The 22,242-nt window shown below is 39.6% G+C and overlaps 1 protein-coding gene across 1 annotated transcript in view; it reads left to right on the top strand.

Moving 5' to 3' along the window:
• The window catches only part of LOC127228798 (solute carrier family 22 member 19-like), a 31,453-nt gene that overhangs the window by 5,014 nt on the left and 4,197 nt on the right, over window positions 1–22,242 (top strand). The window contains exons 3-5 of the mRNA XM_051193867.1: window positions 5,874–6,028; window positions 6,534–6,702; window positions 21,817–21,940. Of these exons, the coding sequence (XP_051049824.1) occupies window positions 5,874–6,028; window positions 6,534–6,702; window positions 21,817–21,940 (448 nt within the window). The remainder of the gene's footprint in view (window positions 1–5,873; window positions 6,029–6,533; window positions 6,703–21,816; window positions 21,941–22,242) is intronic.

Here is a 22,242-nt window from a genome sequence, read left to right as displayed (position 1 = left end):
CCACACCTGGGCAAACATCTGTTCTGATATCTACTCTGCTAATATTAACATAGCCTCTTCCTCCATCATATTCTTTTAGGAATATAATTTTTACCATCTTCTGAGAATTTCATATGCACAAGTGTTATATTTTATCATATTCATTTCAATCCCCCCTAACTCCTTCCAAATGTATTCCCCATTCCTACAGTCCCCCAACTTTGTGTTCTCCCCACCCCCTCTTTAAAAAAAAAGCTGTTGATTTCAATTTGTGCTGCCCTGGGTGTCAGGCCATTCATCGACTAGAGTCTACACCCTTGAAGAACTGAGTCTCCTTTCTTCAGTAGCCATCCGTTATTAATTGCTTCTCAGCTATGGACAAGGACTCATGAACTCCTCCCCACTTCATGCTGGTGTTGGCTGGCTTGATCTGTGCAGGTCTTGGTGGTCAACCATAGCTTCTGCAAGCTGATGGGTGCAGTGTCCTGTTAAGTCTAGAAGACTCTGCTTTGCTCCATCTTTCTGACCTTTGGCTCTTAACAATCTCTCCATCTTGACTTCCTCAATGGTCCCTGAGCCTTTGATGCAACCATTTTATTCTTACAGTTCACATGGTGTCAGAAGCCATGTCATAAGAACAGCAGATGGTAATTAACATCCAAGGTGTCAGCACACCAGGAGGAAACTCTCTGATGGGAAACCTCATTTAGGCAAGGCCACAAGGCTATAGACTCCAGAATACCTTTTGCTTCTGTCTGTAACTTCACAAGTACTGCTGCAAAATTCCCTGTATTGTAGTGTGTTTATCTCATAAATACATTCCCAGTCTACTGGGCATTTTTGTCTGTGATTGTTTAAAAGGTGACTCCCCCTTAAGAGATATTGTCTAATTGGATTTATAATGTTAGTTTCTACAGAGTTTTGATGAATAAAAATGAATACAAAGAATTACTACATGGTCAGGGCTTATGAATTTCCCTAGGAGCTGTTTTAGATCACAGCTCAATTTGACATTAGGAAAACAGTTTTGTATTTCTCTAGCTGCCAAGATGCTATGCACTATTAGCTGATATAAAGCTTCAAAATAGTTTTAGATTAGACCAGATGCCTTGCTAGTGGTTTTTAAGATAAACACTTTCCATTAAGAATCAATCTACCTGAAGACCCTGCAATACTACTTTTGGGCATATACCCAAAACATGCACATACCACAAGGACATTTGCTCGATTATGTTCATAGCAACATTACTTGTAATAGCCAGAACCTGGAAACAACCTAGGTACCCCTCAACTGAAGAATGGATAAGGAAAATGTGGCACATACATACAATGGAGTACTACTCAGTGGTAAGAAACTGTGACATCTTGAAATTTGCAGGTAAATGGTCAGAACTAGAAAAAACCATCCTGGGAAAGGTAACCCTGACCCAGAAAGACAAATATAGTATGTACTCACTCATAAGTGGATACCAGACATAAAACAAAAGATACCCAGCCTATAATACACAACTCCAGAGAAGCCATAACCCTCTTCCAGAAACAGATAGAAACAGATGCAGAAATCCACAACTAACCATTGGCACAAGCTCCTGGAGTAAAATTGAAGTGAGGGAGGAGCAATAATATGAACAAAGGAGTCAAGACCATGATGGAGAAACCCACATAATCAGCTGACCCGAGCTAGTGAGAGATCACTGACTCAGGTCTAACAAATGGGGAACCTGCATGAGACAGAACTAGACTCCCTTGATATAGGGGACAATGATGCTTGCTGGGTAGTGGCAGTGGGTCCAAATGCACAGACTTAGTGGAGCCCATTCTATGTGGAGAGATACCTTGCTCAGCCTAGTGGAGGGCTTGGTCCTACCTCAACAAGATGATGGGACAGACTTAATAGACTTCCTACAGGAGGCCTTACTCTCTCTGAGGGGCAGATGGCAGGTGGGGGGAGAAGAAGGAGAGGAGGGAGGGGGAGCCGTGATTGGAAAGTAAAAAATAAATTAATAAAAAGTGGGTGAAAAAATTCCTTGCTAGTTCTGGCCAATAAATTAGGACAATGATTAACTCTCTGCACAAATTCCTAACCTCAGTTTCATGGTATGTGTTTATAACCTGAAGACTCAAAGTTCAGCTCACCAGCCAACTAAGTTTTTATGTTCAGTCCTGAAATTGCACATGGGACAGGGAGCCATTAATAAATATCTAGAAACAAAAATGCCTTTTGTTCAGATATACTGAGAAGAAAGATTTTCCTTTTTAAAGTTTATTTATTTATTTTTATTATTTTACATATCAATCCCAGTTCTCTCTGCCCTCCCCCCTCTCTTCCACTTTCCCATGCCCCTCCACCCTCCTATTTCATTCCCCCCCTCCACATGTAGGGTGATGCCCTCCAGGAGGGGTCATCTAAATCTGTCAAGTTATTTGGAGTAGGGACTAGGCCCTTGCTCCTGCCTCTAAGTTAAGGGAGTATCCCTCCATGGGGAATGTGCTCCCAAAGTCTTTTTGTGCACCAGGGATACATCCTGGTTCCACTGTCAGAGGTCCCTTAGACTTCCCAGGTCTTCTAACTGAGACCCATGTTTCCCACAGAGTAGTATTCCATTGTGTAAATGTGCCACATCTTCTTTATCAAATAATGCTGCTATGAACATAGTTGAACACATGTCTTTGTTGCATGGATATGGATCATTTGGGTATATGCCCAAGAGTGGGATTGCCTGGTATTGTGGTAGACTGATTCCCATTTTCCTGAGGAACCGTCATACTGATGTCCAAAATGGCTGTACAAGTTTGCACCAGCAGTGGAGGAGTGTTGAGGGGAAAGATTTTTCTAACTGGCCAGGGTACAGAAAATAATTCACTTCATAGCCCAAGAAAGAGTTACATGGTTTTTTTTTTTTTTGGTCTAGGGTTTCGCAGAGTACAGAAAATATGTTTTGAGATTTAAAAGTGCTATGTTCTGCGAGTGCTTATGAATTACTTTTCTTCCATTTAGCCTAAGAACTAATTAACTTTAGACCTTTGTCCATTAGAACTGTTAATCTTTGATTATAATTATTTGTCTTCAAGAAATGTCACAGTGTACAGTCAATCTTCAAAATAAAGATTATACAGAGAAACCTGATATTCCAGGGTTACACAGAGGTCCTATAGACTGCCCAGACCTTCTAGCTGACACCCACATTCAGGGGGCCTGGTTTGGACCTATGTTGGTTCCCCAGCTGTCTGACTGGGTTCATGAGCTCCTCCTTGTTCAGGTCAGCTGTATCTATGGGTTCTCCAGCATGGTCTTGACCCCTTTGCTCATCACTTCTCCCCCTCTACAACTGGATTCCAGGAGTTCTGCTCAGTACTTAGCTGTGATGTCTGCTTCTGCTTCCATCAGCTACTGGATGAAGGCTCTATGATGGCATTTAAGGTAGTAATCAATCTCATTATAGGGCAAGGGCATTTAAGGTAGCCTCTCTACTATTGCTTAGAGTCAGTTGGGGTTAACCTTGTGGATCTCTGGACATTTCCCTAGTGGTAGATTTCTCTTTAAACCTATAATGGTTCTCTCTATCAAAGTATCTCTTTTCTTGTTCTTCTCTATTCTTACCCCAACTCAACCTTTCTGATCCCTCATGTTCTCAACATCTAATATCCCTCTATCAGTTAGAGATCATTCAGGCGTGTTCCATATTAGTGGTCATCCTAATCTCTGTACTGAATTATATCACTTCTTTACCTCTTCATCTAGCTTCTCTTGTGTTCCTCAAACTATCCCTCAAGTTCATGAGCTTTTCCTTTATTATTTTACATATGCACACACCCACAGATAAGTGTAACTTACTAAGCCCTACTGTATGTGTATGGTTAGGGCTGACACTTGGGATTGGATAACCTACCAGGGGGTCCATCCCTGAAGAAGACTGATTCTCCTCTTAGCAGTCATTAATTTCCCATAGCTCTTCAACTAAGGTGGGGGTCTTATAAGATAGCTCTCATCCGTGTTGTCAAGTCAACGTGTGCTGGTCTTGTTTAGGTGACCATATTCTTCAGATTTTATGGTTATAACTCCTGTTGTACATAAAAGAAACTATTTCACAGTAAACATCCTGGCCATCTGGCTTTTATAATCATTTTATCCCCTCTTCTGTGATGCTTTCTGAGCTTTAGTGGTTGCATTGTAGATGCACCAGTTGGGGCTAAGCATCCCAAGGCCAGATATTCTCTGCATTTTGTTTGTGCACATGCTTGAGGGTACATTCATAATGTTGGAAAGACATGAATGAACGAGGGGTTGGGGCTATGGTGACAAGGGATGAAGGCTATCTACTTGTATACTGCAGATCAGAAAGTGGAGAACAGATAAACACTGGTTCCAGGCTCTCTACTCCAAGTCTTCAGAGAAGTACTTCCTCCAACGATGCCCCATATTCCCAAGGTTCTAGAACAGTGCCAACAACTAGGGGCCATGAATTTCAACATTCTCTTTCTTTTGTACAACCTTTTCTGTTTGTTTTCTAACTGCTTCACAGTGGGAATTCATAAGTGTCCTGAGCTGCCTTCTGTGAATAGATAACTAGGTTACCATCAGAGGTTTGCTGTCCAAGAAGTAGAACATGCACTAATTTTACAGATGACTCTTTCCGATGAGAATTCGTATGGTTTAGATGATGTACCTATCTATGCATTGTTTTGACTAAGTTTTACAAAGACTGACACTTTATCATTTTGTCTAACACACTACTTTTTATCCATTCCTTGTTCTAAATTGAAGCACAAACTTCATACAATTGAATGTATAATTAATGTCATAATGAGAGTAGCAGATAGCACAGTGGTTCATCAGTTACCCTGCTTATTTAAAATCAGCCAGTACACAGGTTTTTATTCAACTGGCCAGAGAGGATTCCCCTCTTAGCTGACAATTAAACTCTGATTTTTGACTTTTTGAATCTTTCTATTTTGTATTTCTTCACTCTTCATCTGGCTTAATTATTTCTTCAGACTTTTGTACTAGTTCTTATACCTACATTGTGGCTTTTTTTGTTTTTGTTTTTATTTTTTGCTTTTCGAGACAGGGTTTCTCTGTATTGCTTTGGAGCTTGTCCTGGAACTAGCTCTGTAGACCAGGCTGGACTTGAACTCACAGAGATCCACCTGACTCTGCCTTCCAAGTGCTTGAATTAAAGGCGTGCACCACCAAAGTCCAGATATATTGTGGCTTTTAAATTTTTTTTATTAATTTATTTTTTACTTTTCAATCTCAGTTCCCCCTCCCTCCTCTCCTCCCATTCCTCCTACTCCCACCTTCCATCTGCTCCGTAGAGAGGTGAGGCCTCCCCTAGGAAATCTACTAAGTCTGTCCCATCATCTTGTTGAGGCAGGACCAAGGCACCTCCCCAACCCCACATCCCTGTGTCTAGGCTGAGCAAGGTATCTCTCCATATAGAATGGACTCCACTAAGTCAGTTTGTGCATTAGTGTTAGATCTTGGACCCACTGCCAGTGGCCTCATTTATTGTCCCAGTCACATCATTGTCACCTATATTAGGGGAGTCGGGTTCAGTCTTATGCAGATTCCCCATTTGTCAGACCTGAGTCAGTGATCTCTCACTAGCTTGGGCCAGCTGATTCTGTGGGTTTCCCCACCATGGTCTTGACTCCTTTGTTCATATTATCATTCCTCCCTCACTTTGATTGTACTCCAGGAGCTTGTGCCAATGGTTAGTTGTGGATTTCTTCATCTATTTCCATCTGTTTCTGGAAGAGGGTTCATACCATTTATAAACTCAGAAAGTAGCTTGGTTATTCTTGGTTATTTTTGATTATTTATCATTTTAAAGTGTCTTCAATTGGTATTCCAATTGCATTGTTCCTATAATCAAACCCTTCCTTTCCCTCAGGTTTGGGAGGAAGTTGCTGTTCATATGTGCATTACTGCAGATGGCCATCACTGAAACCTGTGCAGCATTTGCTCCCTCCTTCCTCGTCTCCTGCTTACTACGTCTGCTGGCTGGGATCTCTGTCTCATCCATTCTGACGAATAGTAGCTTGCTCAGTAAGTCAAAGCTTTAGATGGACATTTTCTTTTGTTTTTTTTTTTTATGAACAAATTTATTTTTTATTTTACATACCAACCCCAGTTTCCTTCCCCCTCTTACCCCTTCTCACCCTCCACCCACTCATCACAGGGGGCAAGGTCTTTCTTGAGGAGTCAACAAAGTCTGGCACACCAAGTTGAGGCAGAACTAAGCCCCTCCCCCCGTATCAAGGCTGAGCAAGGTGTCCCACCTTAGGGAATGGGCTCCAGAAAGTCAGTTCATGCCTCTGGGTTAGGTCCTGATGCCACTGCCAGGGCTCCCAAACAGATAAGTCATGTAACCATCACCCACATTCAGAGGGTCTAGTTAGGTCCCATGCAGGCTCCCCAGCTGTCAGCCCATAGTCCGAAAGTTCCTGCTTGCTCCGGTCAGCTGCTGATAGGCATTTTCTAAGCTTTGGTTTTGACCTGGATGTCCTTCCAACTTTAATACGAAGCCAAGATTCATTTTCTTTTCTTTCAGTGATAGAATGGACAAAACCCAAATTCCAAGCCATGGCAACAGCACTGCTATTATGTGCTGTGGCAATTGGACAGATAATATTGGCAGGCCTGGCTTTTGCTTTTCAAAACTGGCACCACCTCCAGCTGGTGACATCTGTACCAATATTTTTCTTACTTTTACCCACAAGGTACGAATTTCTTTTCTCTTCTGTGTTATGGAATCCTGGGATGACCATGGACATTTGGAATCAGGACAAAAGAAATTCATTTGTCCTTGGTCTACATCTGACAGTGGGCACACTTCTTTGTATTTGGAGACATAAGGATAAGCACGACTCTCAGATGAACCAACGAAACTGAATTAAACTTGAATTTAAGATCATAAGTATCTTTATAAAATTGTACATGTGTGGCAAGAGATATAATTATACTGAGGAGGGCTCATTATTTATATGAAAATTCTAATTATGAGTCCTGATTTTTTATTAATAACTGGATAAAATCCCCTTATATTCATTCTGTGGATAAATAAATTATTTCTGAGGAAGTGTATTTAGTGCATACATATTATGACTATTAGATATGGAATATTTAAGAGAAATGTGTACTATTTGGTATTTAAATTTTATTATACATAAGTTAATTTTATTTATTAGAAAAAAGCTACCTTAAAAAAGAGAAGGTAGAAATGAATCCTTACCAGAATGTTCTTTGGCTTTCTATGTGTCTTTGCTACTAAGTTTTAATTACTCAGGTTATAATAGAATTTTTGCAAAAATATTTCATTTCACATGAGAAAATCTTTAAAGAATTAGATTGCCTATACTGTAGTTTGTATTTGTATGAGTGGATTTAAAAAGAAAACCATTTGGAAACTTGTGACATTTATCTTTGCAGTGATATGGATAAAAGATAAGAAGTAAATTATTCTTACTGTTTAATTAAGGAAGAACATTCATGGTTTCTTTAGTTTAAAATGGTAGGCAGGGGTCTGGAGAGATGGCTCAGTGGTTAAGAATTTTGGAAGCTCTTCCAGAGGTCGAAGGTTTGATACATAGTAGCTCACAAGCACTTATCACCTCCAGTTCCAGGGAATCCAGTGCCCTCTTCTGGCCTCCAAGGGCACCAGGCATGAATGTGGTACACAGAAATACACCTAGGCAAGACACCCTTTCACATAAAACAAATTAAAAATAAAGTCTTAAAGTGGTACAGGCCTGGTACTCTGGTCCATACACCACCCAGAGCCTGCCTCCCCCTTACACTTGGTCCTGCTGCGCCCACTGCTCAGGGTGAGCATTGGGCCAGAGTGCCGGTCCAACAACCCTCCACCTCCTTGGAACTTCCTAGGTTGGCTCTGAGCATACTGGAACTGCCTACCCACATAGGACCACCTTGAGCCTGTACTCACCTGATCTTTGGGGCCCATCATCTGCCCTCTGCTGGAGACCTCCTAGAGAGCTCTGATCATCCAGAGTTACAGACATTGAACTCCTGACCCACATATACCCACTGGGAGAGCAGGAGAGAGAGAGAGAGAGAGAGAGAGAGAGAGAGAGAGAGAGAGAGAGAGAGAGAGAGAGAGAGAGAGAGAGAAAGAGAGAGACTCCACCTGCACCCACTGGAAGAAGTAATGGGAAGACAGCAATACAAGAAAACACCCAACAATAGAAAGACCAGTATGACACCATCAGAATCTAGGGACTCTACATCAACTAGATGTGAACACACCAAAGCAGATGAAGTGAAAGACCTGTGGAGGGCATGGACCCTCACACCCTGACTCAGGAAAGGTGCCCCCCCCCCCAAATCATTCACGAGAAGCGGTCTTGATGAAAAAGCATGAGGTTTTTTTTTTTATGTTCCAGTACACTGGGGTCCACAGCCATACTCCACATGGGGTAGAGGACTGGGAACCCTAGGTACAGGGTTCAGACAGCTTTTATAGGGTTACAACAAAGCCCGCACATCACAAACCAATCATCTCATAGCATCTAGTGCAGACCAATCAATTTGAACTATCCAAGCCCAGGAAGTCTGCTTTTGCTAGGGCTCATTTTCTGTTCATTCACTCATAGGTGCTGTGGTAAACCACCCTGTTGTAAACAGTCAAGAATGTGACCTTTTGCCTACTCACTTCTAGGGGGCAGAGTCTAGGGAGAGTTAGGCTAAATTTTTCCATCCTTACAGAAGCAGAAGAGAACCACTTAAAAAATATCTTCATAAAAAAGATAGAGGTCCTCAAAGATGATATGAGAAACTCCCTTAAAGAAATGGAAGAAAAAACAAATAAAAAATTGGAAGAAATAGAGGAAAGGCCAAGCAAGAAATGCAAGAAATGAACAAATCTCTTAAAGAAAGCAAGGAAAGCCAAGGGGGGGGGGTGAGAAACAATCAAACAGATGAAGAAAGCAATTCAAACATTTCAAGACCTGAAAACTAAAATAGAGACAATAAAGAAAACACAAACTGAGGGAATGCTGGAAATAGAAAAACTGGGAAATGATCAGGAACTACAGATGCAAGCATAACCAACAGAATATAAGAGATTGAAGAGAGAATTGTAGGCACTGAAGATAAACTAGAGGAAATAGATTCATTGACCAAAGAAAATCTTAAATTCAATAAATCTTTAACACAAAACACCCAGGAAATGCGGGACACCGTGAAAAGGCCAAGAATAATAGGCATAGAAGTTGAAGAAGCTCAGCTCAAAGGTGAAGAAAACATATTCAACAAAATCATTGAAGAAAACTTTTCCAGTCTGGAGAAGGACATGCCTATGAAAGTACAGAAGCATATCAAACACCAAATAGACTGGACCAAAAAAAAAAAAGTCCCCTCGCCACATAATAATCAAAGTACCTAACATACAGAATAAAGGAAGAATATTAAGAGCAGCAAAGGAAAAAAAAAAAAAAAAAGGTCAGGTAACATATAAAGGCAGACCTATCAAAATTACACCTGACTTCTCCATGGAAACTCTTAAGGCCAGAAGGTCCTGGATAGATTGTTCTACAAATACTAAGAGTTCACGGATGCCAGCCCAGGCTACTATACCCAGCAAAACTCTCAGTCACTATAGCCGGAGAAAACAAGATATTCAATGACAAAGCCAGATTTTCACAATACATATCCACAAATTCAGCACTACAGAAAGTTTTGGAAGGAAAACTCCAACCCAAGGAAGTTAACTACACTCACAAAAACATAGGCAATATATAATTCCACTTTACCAGAACCCAAAAGCAAAAGCTGATGGGAGATGTAATTCTGTAAATATGTTTCTCTTATTGGTTAATGAATAAAGCCAAGTTGGCCAATAGGAAAGTAAGATAAGCGGGACTAGGAGACAGGGAGGATTCGGGGAGAGGTAGGAGAAGATTCAACATGTAGGACCAAGAGTACAGAGGTCCCAACCCTCTCTCTGATAAGATAAGACCACATGGAAATATTTAGATTAATAGGAATGGATTAATATTTAAGACAGAGCTAGCCAATAAGAATATTAGTTTTATAGCTAATACAGTGTCTCTATGTGTTATTTGGGGCTGACACGGCTGTGGGACCAGGCTGGCAAAAACTGCTTATAACAAAAAGTGGGGGGTAAATATACTCACAATACCACCGCCAACAAGAAATCTAAAACAAACAAGAATTAAGAATCAATGGTTCTTACTTTCCCTCAACATTAATGGTCTTAACTTGCTTATAAAAAGACACAGGCTAACAGAATGGATATGAAGACAGAATCCATCCTTCCGCTGCATACATGAAACATATCTAAGCTTCAAAGACAGACATTCCTCAGGGTAAGGGGAAAATTCTTCCAATCAAATGGACTCAAGAAGCAAGCAGGTGTAGCTATCCTAATATCTAACAAGTTAGAATTCAAACCAAAATCAATCAACAGGAATGAAGGTCATTTCATATTCATCACAGGAGAAATCCATCAGTACAAAGTCTCAATTCTGAACATCTATGCCCCAAATACAAAGGCACCCACATTGGTAAAAGAAACATTACTAAAACTCAAAGCTCATATAAAACCTCACACACTCATAGCGTGAGACCTTAACACCCCACTCTCATCACTAGACAGGACCACCAGGCAGAAACTTAACAAAGAAACAAAAGAACTAACAGAAGCTACATCCCAATTGGGTTTAACAGAACATTCCATCCAAACACAAAAGAATATACCTTCTTCTCAGCTCCACATGGAACCTTCTCTAAAATAGACCATATACTAGGCAAACCTCAACAGATACAAACAAATTGGAATAGTCCCCTGTATCTTATAAGACCACCATGCTTTAAAGTTAGAATTCAACAACAACACAAATTGCAGAAACTCTACAAACTCATGGAAACTGAACAATTCACAATTGCACCATACCTGGGTCAAGGAAGAAATAAAGAAATTAAAGATTTCCTAGAATTCAACAAGAATGAAGACACAACATGCCCAAACTTATGGGACACTTTGGATGCAGTGCTATGAGGAAAGTTCATTGCACTAAGTGCCCATATGAAGAAAACGGAGGAGGATAGTTGCATTAGAGAATTAACAGCACAACTGAAAGCCTTAGAACAAAAAGAAGCAAACTCACCCCGGAGAAGTAGATGCCAGGAAATAGTCAATTTGAGGGCTGAAATCAATAAAGTAGAAACTAGGAAAACAATACGAAGAATTAATGTAACAAAGAGTTGGTTCTTTGAGAAAATCAACAAGATAGACAAACCTTTATTCAAACTAACCAAAAAGCAGAGAGAGAGAACATGCAAATCAACACAATCAGAAATGAAAAGGGGGGACATAACAACGGACACAGAGGAAATCCAGACAATTTTCAGGTCATACTTTGAAAACCAGTACTCTACAAAATTCTAAAATTCAAAGGAAATGGAAATATTTCTGGATAGCTATCACCAAAATTAAATCAAGAACAGATAAGCAATTTAAATAGACTTTTAACCCCTAATGAAATAGAAACAGTCATCAAAAGCCTCCCAACCAAAAATCAAAACAAAAAACAAAACAAAACAACAACAAAACAAAACAAAACAAAAAACAAAAACAAAAACAAAAACAAAAAAAGACCAGGGCAGAATTCAATACTCCTCAAATTGTTCCACACAACAGAAGCAGAAGGTTCATTACTAACCTTTTTACGAGGCTTCAATTACCTTGGTACCCAAGCCACACAAAGTCACAACTAAGAAAGAGAACTAAAGGCCAATATCCCTCATGAACGTTGATGCAAAAATATTCAATAAAATACTGGCAAATTGAATTTAAGAACACATCAGAGAAATCATCCACCACGACCAAGTAGGCTTCATCCCAGGGATTCAGGATGGTTGAACATATGAAAATCTATCAATGTGATCCACCATATAAAAAAACTGAAAAAGAAAAACCATATGATCATCTCACTAGATGCTGAAAAAGCCTTTGACAAAATCCAACACCCTTTCATGATAAAGGTCTTGGAGAGATCAGGGATAACAGGAATATACCTAAACATAATAAAAGCAATATACAGTAAACCAACAGCCAACATCAAACTGAATGGAGAGAAGCTTAAGGTGATTCCTCTATAATCAAGAACAAGACAAGGCTGCCTACTCTCTCCATATCTCTTTAATGTTGTACTTGAAGTCCTAGCTAGAGCAATAAATCGACAAAAGGAGATCAAGGAGATACCAATCGGAAAGGAAGAAGTCAGACTTTCACTATTGCAGATAATATGATAGTTTACCTAAGTGATACAAAAAACACTACCAGGGAACTTCTATAGCTGATAAACCCCTTCAGCAAGGTGGCAGGATACAAGATTTTAAAAAAAAATCAGTAGTCCTACTATATACAGATGATAAAGGGGTAGAGAAAGAAATCAGAGAAACATCAACCTTTACAATAGCTACAAACAACATAAAATATCTTGGGGTAACACTTACCAAACAAGTGAAAGACCTATATAGCAATAACTTGTGTCTTTAAAGAAAGAAATTAGAGAAGATACCAGAAAATGAAAAGATCTCCCATGCTCTTGGATTGGTAGAATAAACATAGTAAAAATGGCAATCTTGGCAAAAGCAATCTACAGATTCAATGCAAGCCCCATCAAAATCTTAGCACAATTTTTCACAGACATTTAAAGGATAATGTTCAACCTTATATGGAAAAACAAAAGACCCAGAATAGCCAAAATAACCCTATACAATAAAGGAACTTCAAGAGGCATGACCATTCCTGACTTCAAGGTCTCCTATAGAGCTATAGTCCCGAAAACAGCTTGGTATTGGCACAAAAATAGACCAATGGAATCAAATTGAAAATCTTGATATTAACCCACACACCTACGAACACCTGATTTTTGACAAAACAGGTAAAATTATACAATGGGAGGAAGAAAGCATCTTCAACAAATGGTGCTGGCACAACTGGATGATGGTGTGTAGAAGACTGCAGATAGACCCATGTTTATTGCCATGCACAAAACTCAAGTCCAAATGGATCAAAGACCTTAACATAAATCCAGCCACATTGAACCTCTTAGAAGAAAAAGTGAGAGGTACCCTTGAACAAATTGGTACAGGAGACTGCCTCCTGAACATAACTCCAGTAGCACAGACACTAAGATCGAAAGTTAATAAATAGGACCTTCTCAAACTGAGAAGCTTCTGTAAGGCAAAGGACACAGTCATCAAGACCAAGTGGCAGCCCATAGACTGGGAAAATATCTTCACCAACCCCACAATGACAGAGGGCTGATCTCCAAAATATACAAAGAACTCAAGAAATTAGTCACCGAAACACCAAATAACCCTATTAAAAAGAGGGGTACAAACAGAATAGAGAATTCTCAATAGAGGAATCCAAAATGGCTGAAAGATACTTAAGAAAATGCTCAGCATCCTTAGCCATCAGGGAAATGCTAATCAAAACAACTCTGAGATACCTAATCTTACTCCTGCCAGAATGGCTAAAATAAAAATACCAATGACAGCTTATGTTGGAGAGGATGTGGAGAAAGGGGAACACTCCTCCACTGCTGGTGGGAGTGCAAACTCGTACAGCCATTTTGGACATCAGTATGGTGGTTCCTCAAGAAAATGGGTACAGTAAAATGGGACCCGGCAATTCCACCCTTAGGCATATACCCAAATGATCCACATCCACGCAACAAAAACATCTGTCTGTTCAACTATGTTCATAGCAGCATTATTTGTAATAGCAAGAACCTGGAAGCATCCTAGATACCCCTCAACTGAAGAATGGATAAAGAAGATGTGGCACATTTACACAGTGGAATACTACTCAGCGGAAAAAACAATGGAATCTTGAAATTCACAGTCAAATGGATGGAACTTGAAGAAACCATCCTGAGTGAGATAACTCAGTCACAAAATGAGGAACATGGTATGTACTCACTCATATATGGATTTTAGACATAGAGCAAAGGATCACCAGCCTATAATTCACACTGCCAGAGAAACTAGGATACAAAGAGTAACCTAAGAGATTTATGCAAGGTCCCCCACAGAAGGGGAAAGGAACAAGATCTCCTAAGGATATTGGGAGTGGGATGGCAATGAGTGGAGAAGGAGTTAGGAGAAAGAGAAGGGGAGGAGAAGAGAACATGTGGGACCAGAAAGATTGAGTCAGGTTACAAATAGAGGAGAGCAAAAAAAAGAGATACCATAATAGAGGGAGTCATTATAGGTTTGAAGAGAAAACGGACTCTAGAGAAATGTCCAGAGACTTACAAGGATGATCCCAACTAACAATCTGAGCAATAGTGGAAAGGCTACCTTATATGCCTTTCCCTGAAAATGAGATTGAGAACGAACTTATATGCCACCCTAGAGCTTTCATCTAGTAGCTGATGAAAACAGAAGCAGACACCCACAGCCAAACACTGAGCCCAAGTCCTAGAATCCAGTTGCAGAGAAAGAGAGGAGTCATAAGAAAAGGGGTAAAGACCAGGCTACAGAAACCCACAGAGACAGTTGACCTGAACAAGGGGGAGCTCATGCCCCCCCTCCGACTGATAGCTGGGAAACCATCATTGGACTGACTCAGACACCCTGAATGTGGGTCTCTGCCTCGACCTGAGAGATTTCAACCTATAACCCCAAAACCCAAGGGATGGGGGGGGGTGGGGGCAAGAGACACAGGGAATTGACCACAAGACAGGATTCTGGTCAAGGGCAAATTTTATTTGCCGAGCTTATATAGCCAGCAGAGCAAGCATGTAGGAAAGGGGGTAGGGGAGATAAAAGAATGGCTGAGGACCAGGTATTATTGCAAGCAGAATATAGAAAATCACAAAGAATGGATGTTGGCAGGATGGAAAGATCAGGGGTTATGAGAACAAGAATGGTTAGTATAGTAATGGGGCTAGTGGTTATATGCTAGGCTGATCTTGCTAAATAGGGCTAGTTACTAAATCATCAAATCTTTGTGATATAACTGAAGGCTCTAAATGCACAGCCAAGAGAAACAGCCAGAGTTCAACCAAGGTTTGTTCCATAACTGATCATAGACCCAGGTCTGAGTTACAAGGCCTGGGCAGTCTAAGGGACCTCTGACAGTAGAACCAGGATGTATCCCTGGTGCATGAAAGGACATTGGGAGCACATTCCCCATGGAGGGATACTCCCTTAGCCTAGAGATAGGATGGAGGGCCTAGACCCTTCTCCAAATGACTTGACAGATTTTGATGATCCCTCATGGAAGGCATCACCCTCCCTATAGAGTGGGGGGGGGATAAGATGGGAAAGGGGGTCCAGGGGGCATTGGAAGGAAGGAGAGGAGGGACCTGGGATCAATATGTAACATAAGAAATAATAATAAATATATATAAAAATTTGCCATTTGAATCATGATAAAAAAATTTAACAAGATTTAAAGAAATTATTTTATCATCTATCTCATCTTTGTGAGTCTAAAGTCTATAGTAACTTTTCTTTAATTCTAACTAAGGAAAACTATAACCATAACTATCTGTCTTTAACTCCATCAAAGACTACAGAAGGATAGTATATAAACTCTAGAAATGACAGAGACATCTCGCTACCTGGTCAGTTACCCAGAGTTCTTCTATAATGTTCTATCTTTAGCCCATAGGCCATGTGTCTGGCAGACTCCTCAGAAAAGCAGGAAACTTTAAACTATCCCACCTGTATTGGCAGTTTGTCAGTAACTTTTTTGGTGTGTGTCCTGTATAATGTCTGACAGACTCTTCCATGAAGCAGAAACCCTGTAGAACTGTCCATCTTGTTTTAGTAGTTACTTTTTTGTGGGTCCTGCATGCCCAGTTTATACAGCATAAAGTCAAACATTCCAGACAAAAGCAGTTTCTTGTCCAAATGTCTAGTCTTGCCATTTTGGGAATAAACTCCATAACGTGTTTCTTTGATGTCCATCTTTCTGTCTGTCTGTCTGTCTCCTGGCATCTCCTTTTCTCCTTTTTCTTTCTTCCTCTGAGCCTAAATTCCTTCTCCTACTTACTCTACTTACTCTCCCTGTTCAGAAGTTCTGACCATACCTCCTCCCTCATTATTGGCTATTCAGCTTTTTACTATACAATCTGGTAGGCAAGGTGAAGCAGCAACACATCTTTACATAATTAAACAAATGCAATACATCTTTGCATAGTTAAACAAATATTCTTCCACATAAACAATTGAAATACATTTTCCCAAAATTTAAACAAATGCAACATATCTTTACATAGTTAAACAAATATTCTACATAATTTTTGTCTAAATAAAAAGAGAGGTTTTAGCTTTAATGTAGTAAGGCTATATATAATAAGAACAATTATTAAGAATTACATTTATACTATCTAGTCCCTTTGCATTTGGCAAATTTAGAGAAAATACTCCATTATCTATCCTACCTTGGTGAGTCCAAAGTTGTGTACCTCATTTGCTTTCTATCTTAACTTGTATTACCAATTCAAAATTATTTTTTTAGAACTCACAATAAGCTTTTATGTTTCTCAACCTTATAAACTTTATATTTCTTATGTAAATTTCTTTTCTGAATTTGGTAACAAGGAAAACTATAACTATCCAGTCTTCAACTTCATCAGAGTCTGAGAAAGACATAATATTACCTGAGTAAACAGGAAGTACAGAGCAATCAACTTCCAAAACTATAGAAATGACAGAGACAGCTGGCTGCCTGGACAGTCAGCCAAGCTTCCTTTGCAATGTTGGGCCATCCATATTTGGCTTACAAGACTAGGATATCTGGTAGACTTTCCTGTGAAGCAGGAAATTTGAAGGACTGTCCCACATCTTAGCAAAGTTTGCCATTCTTTTTCTTTTGTCTTCTGCTTGTCTACTTTGTATAGTATATTGTCAGCAGTTGAGACACGGGCAGTTTCTTGCTCAAATGGCTAGCCTTGACACAATGAAAGCAAACTCGCACATGGAGGTTTTTAATGCTCATCATCCTTTTATGAAGTAGATTGATACTGCCAGGAGCAGGCATGTCTCATTGTCATAAAAATCCTTAGGTTATTAAACACCTATATTCTATAGGTCTCTGAAGCATTTGAAGATAACCTATCTAAAAATATGTTTAACCCAGAAAACATACCTAACATGACTATAATTTTAGTTGTTATAGATGATTAGTCACTAACCTGCATTTTTAAACAGTTTGTAATAACAGCTTTCAAAGATTAGAAATTTATATCGCATTTTCAAATGAGATACATAGGTATAATACCTTAAACAAGAGTAGAAACAAATACACAGTATAACAAAAAATCTGAAATTTGTATCAATATACAAAAATCCATACCAGTGTAAAATATTTGAGATGAATAGTTGTCTTTTTATCTTATATAGTCTATATCTCCACTAAATGCTGACAAACATCCATAACCCTGTGAATGACCAAAAACTACCCACCCCATCTTTTGGGTGTTGACTTCTCTAGAATGCTTACTATTGTCTGGGAGCTAATCACATTCCTAGGGATCTTGAAATAATTGAAACAATGTTCAAGTAATAACAAAACTAGCTATAACATTTGTTGTACAGTCTTTGTGTAATGGGAATGCACAAGGCTTGTCAGGGTCCTGTCTAGAAAAATCTGTGAGGCTAGACCATCTCAGCTAGCAGCCTTGAAGTTGTTCTGAATGCAGAACTCTGAAGAAATAGCAAGAAAGACAGGATAATCTGGTCTAGCCATTTTCATTGATATCTAATCCTCTTACTCTAAAAGCACAAAACTTTCAAAGGTAACATACATATCTGCATTAACAGGTATATGAACTGTGCGTTATACACAAATCAGCCAAAGATGATATTTTTTTGCTTTATGTTTGAGCAAGTCAAAGGCATCTGTCAACTTTATAAGTTTGTTAGGACTATATAACCAAACCTCTATCTATTGTCATATGAAAGGATGGCTGTAATAATAGGTCATGAGGACTCTGTAGCCAACAAGATCAATCATGTCTCATCTAGTCTCAGAGCTGTTCCCATGGCAGGGGACCAGCATATATGTCACCTGTCTTGTAGTTTTTGTAGATTTATTCCTTTATGTCTATCGCCAAGATTTTCAGGAGGTCTCCCCAGATCAAATCTGATCTCTATTAATTTGGAAGGAATCCACAGCCTTTCATTTCCTATGGAAACAAAAGCATAATTTCTCCCTCAATGAAATATATTTTCTGAATTCCATTTTAAAGTTAAGACATACCTACAGTATCTAGGCTGGTTTAATTCAGAAATTCCTTTAACAGTTTCATGTCTCTCAGCAGCTGTCATTCATTCATCAGCATTCAAAAATTCAAAGTCAACAAAGCATCATACAGGATCCAGATTCCCCATGAACTTCTCATCTTTATGTAGCTTATTCTTTTTATATTACTCTACCCCACACACTGAAACCTGTTTAAAGTTTTTTTTTTTTTTTTTTTTTTTTTTTTTTTTGCTTTTGTTTTTTGGTCTGGACCTGTTTTACTGCCTACATGTAGCATTCTCTGACCACATAAGCCAAGCCTTAAACAGGTAAGCATCAGCTAGGCCCTCCACTAGGTCCTAGGCCTTCTGGTGGCGGGCCCACCTCTCTCCTTGGGTTCATGAGAGATGAGCCTTAATTCTGGGGCCCTGGCTGAGAGTTGCATTTAACTGGGAACTGCATTTAACCAATAGTTGCATTCAACCACCCCAGCTCTAGGAAGTTAGTGCCCACCCTCTGGCAGGCATTTTTATTAGCTTGCTGTTTCTACTTAGCATGCTGGCTGCTCAAGTGTTCTGCAGCACAATAGTGTCTTTTAAGGATTCCATATCTGGTTTTCCTGTTTGTTTTCTCTCTTTCTCTTTTCAGATTTCTCAGGCCCTATGTGGAAATTCAGGCCTCATGTTGGGCACCATTTGTAGTTGGCATTTTCTTTGGGCCATCAACCAGCTCACAAATAAAGACATGGAGACTTATTATCAATTGTGAATGCTCTGCCTTAGCCTGGGCTTGTCCCATGAACTCTTTTAACTTAGTTTAATCTGTTTCTATTTATCTATATTTTGCCTCAGGGCTTTTTACCTTTCCTTCATTCTGTATATCCTACTTTCCTGCTTCCTCCATGTCTGTCTGTCTGGCCCCTGACATCTCACTGTAGTCTCCTTTTTTCTTTCTTCCCCTGAGCCCAAATTCCTTGTCCTACTTACTCTCCCTGCTCAAAAGTTCTGCCTATACTTCCCCCCTCACTTTTGACCATGCAGCTTTTTATTAGCTCAATCAGGCAGGCCAAGTAAAACAGCAACATATTTTTTATATAATTATACAAATGCAACACATCTTTACAAAGTTAAACAAATGCAGCACATCTTTGCATAGTTAAACAAATATTCTTCAACAGTTAGGAGCCATTATTATGGGAGTAGTGATTTACGGAAGAGAAATGCTGTGTTGCTTTTCCTTGTTATTTCTGTTTTTGTTATGGGACTTTTTATTTTTAAAGTTATGTCTCCTTTTAAAGGCAGCGGGGGTGTTTGCATGTTCAGTGGAAGACTAAGTACCCCTAGGGTTGAGATACTCCTTTCCTCTGTTTTTCAGGACTGGAAGAACTAGCTCTAGTGTTCCTTTGAGGGCCCAGTGAGGCCCTCCCAACTGGGCTGATATCTTTTGCTGTGAGTTAAGGCTGTCTTCTTTGTAGTTCTTACCCAGAGTCATATCTGGCTCACCCTAGTTCCTTGACTACTGCTGCGATGTGGAACTTTCTACACATCTGTCACATCTGTAGTTCTTCCTTCCTTCCTTCCTTTCTTCCTTCTTTCCTCTCTCTCTCTCTCTCTCTCTCTCTCTCTCTCTCTCTCTCTCATTGAGACAGAGTTTCTTTGTGAAGCCTTGGCTGTCCTGGAACTAGCTTTGTAAACCAGGCTGGCCTCAAGCTCACAAAAATGTCTAGTTCTGCCTCCTGAGTGCTGGGACACACCTGTAGTCTTAACCTGGAGTTAAAAACAGGCCTTTCCATGGGCTCTCAGCTTTCTCTGAAGTTGGTCAAAGACTTGGAACTCTGCAAGCAACAGTCCTTTCATATACATTTAGAAATCTGTAACTGGCCTCCACTGAATGGCCTGTTCTACCTTGTCTTCCATCCCCGATGCTTCATTTCCTCCCCCATCCATTCTGTTGATGAAGCTTTCCACTGAGGCGCCTTTCCCCCTCCCAAAATTGTTATTTACTTAAATGAATTCTTCCCTCACCCTGACCCCAGCCTCCCCTCCCCATCTCCTCCCAGTCTGCCCTCCACCACTGCTCATCCATTTCCCTTTAGAAAAGAGGAGGCGTCCCTGTCACATCCACTGATCATGTCCTAACAGGATTCAGTAAGACCAGGCATAAAGTCCCCACATCAAGGCTGGATGAGCCAACCCAGCAGGAGAAAAAGGCAGGCAGAACAGTCAGAGGCACCCATTGTTAGTGCAACTGAAAATGTAAGCTAAGCAGCCTGTTTTGGCGGCACATGATAGTAGGATTTGCTGAAGGAAGCAGAGGCAGGAGGATCATGAGTTTGATGCCAGCCTGGGCTCCACTGAGGTTTCTATCTGAATTACCAATTTTTTCATTTTCAGCATCGTTTTAATTTGGTTTTTCTTTAGTAATTCTACCTTTTCATAGAGTTCTGTTTTTGTATCTTGCATCGACTTCCTTATTTATTTTTCTCTTTGTTTTTGATCTCTTGGAGCATATTCACATATTATTTGAAGGCTAAATATAGTTATAATCATGTTGAATTATTTGGGATTTTTTTCTTGTAATTTTTCTTGTGGGCCATTATTATGGGGTTAGTCGTTTTTGGAAGCATGATGTTTCTTGGTTTATCCTGTTGTTTCTGTGGGGGACTGAAACAGCTGGAGAAATTTGTTGGTTGAGTGTTTTCTTTTTTTGCTTACGTTGCCTTTTTCTTTTAACTTAGAGACACTTAGCTAGAGGACGAAGTCTTTATGGTTGAGACATAATTGTCCTCTGCAGATTGGTGAAGTGAGTGTCTGCACTGCCTGAATGGGCCTGAGTGGGAAGCTGGGGTCCTCTACTGCTTCTAAGAGGCTATGTGGTCTTAGCTCCTAGAGCAAAATCATACCCTTTCCTCTTTTAAAAACACTCTAAAATTGCTATAGTATTGGATTAGCAGAGAAGGAATACTTGGTTAAAAATTACTCTTAAGAGGTGATTACAGGCTTGATACAGTGAGATGAATTCATACAGACAAAGAAGTAAACTTTCTGTCAGATTCATTCATATAATTTAAATCTTCACAATACATCAATCAACATCATGGCACTGATGTTCCCATTATATGTATGAGAAACTGAGTCAGATTCATCTTTAATGAGTGGTTAGATGCCATCAGGTGCCTGGGATAGGAATGGATGTAATTTTGATGTTATAATTATTACATAAATTTTCCCAGAGATCCTTAATTTTGGAAAAAAATTTTATGAATAAGTGCTTCCTACATTCAAAAAGGAACCCAGAAAAGCACTATATAGGTGTCCCTTATGTCTCAATTCAGTGAACTCCATGTATATTTGCATGCAAGTCTAGGCAGGGAGGCCAACGTGACTGTGATTCTGTATTCCAGAAGTACAAATGTACTCTATGGGTGAATTGTTTCCCAGTGAAGGTGCCAAACACCATAGGATTATATTTACTGCTATAACAGAATGCATTGTAACCATTAGACTAATAATAAAACTATCCAAGGAAAACGTGCAAACAATGACCACATGAAAATTGATTTTACTTTCAATATCTTCTTGAGCAGGTGGCTGTCAGAATCAGCTCGGTGGCTGATTATGACCAACAAACCTCAAAAGAGCTTAAAGGAGCTTAGAAAAGTTGCACACATAAATGGAATGAAGAGTTCTGGAGACACCCTAACCATGGAGGTGAGTATCATGGGAGTTTGTTATGACACAGGGGAAACACAAGCCTGACACACACACACACACACACACACACACACACACACACACACACACGTGTCTAGGTGTCAAGATGCAATATGCCATTTTTTATTATATTGCATACATATATTTTTTTCAAAATGGACTTTTGCTTATTGGATTTAATTTGTAAAAACTTATTCACAGGATTTCATTCATTTTTAAAACATTTAAAGCATGTACTAGTTATATATAATGATGAGTGTTATAGCATTTTCATATATATATATATAACATACTTTTAT

This window comes from Phodopus roborovskii, unplaced genomic scaffold, assembly GCF_943737965.1.
Source record: "Phodopus roborovskii unplaced genomic scaffold, PHOROB, whole genome shotgun sequence".
In the NCBI taxonomy this organism is placed as follows: Eukaryota; Metazoa; Chordata; class Mammalia; order Rodentia; family Cricetidae; genus Phodopus; species Phodopus roborovskii.
The sequence above is the reverse complement of the archived record's forward strand: the minus strand, read 5'-3'. Positions and strand labels throughout refer to the sequence as shown.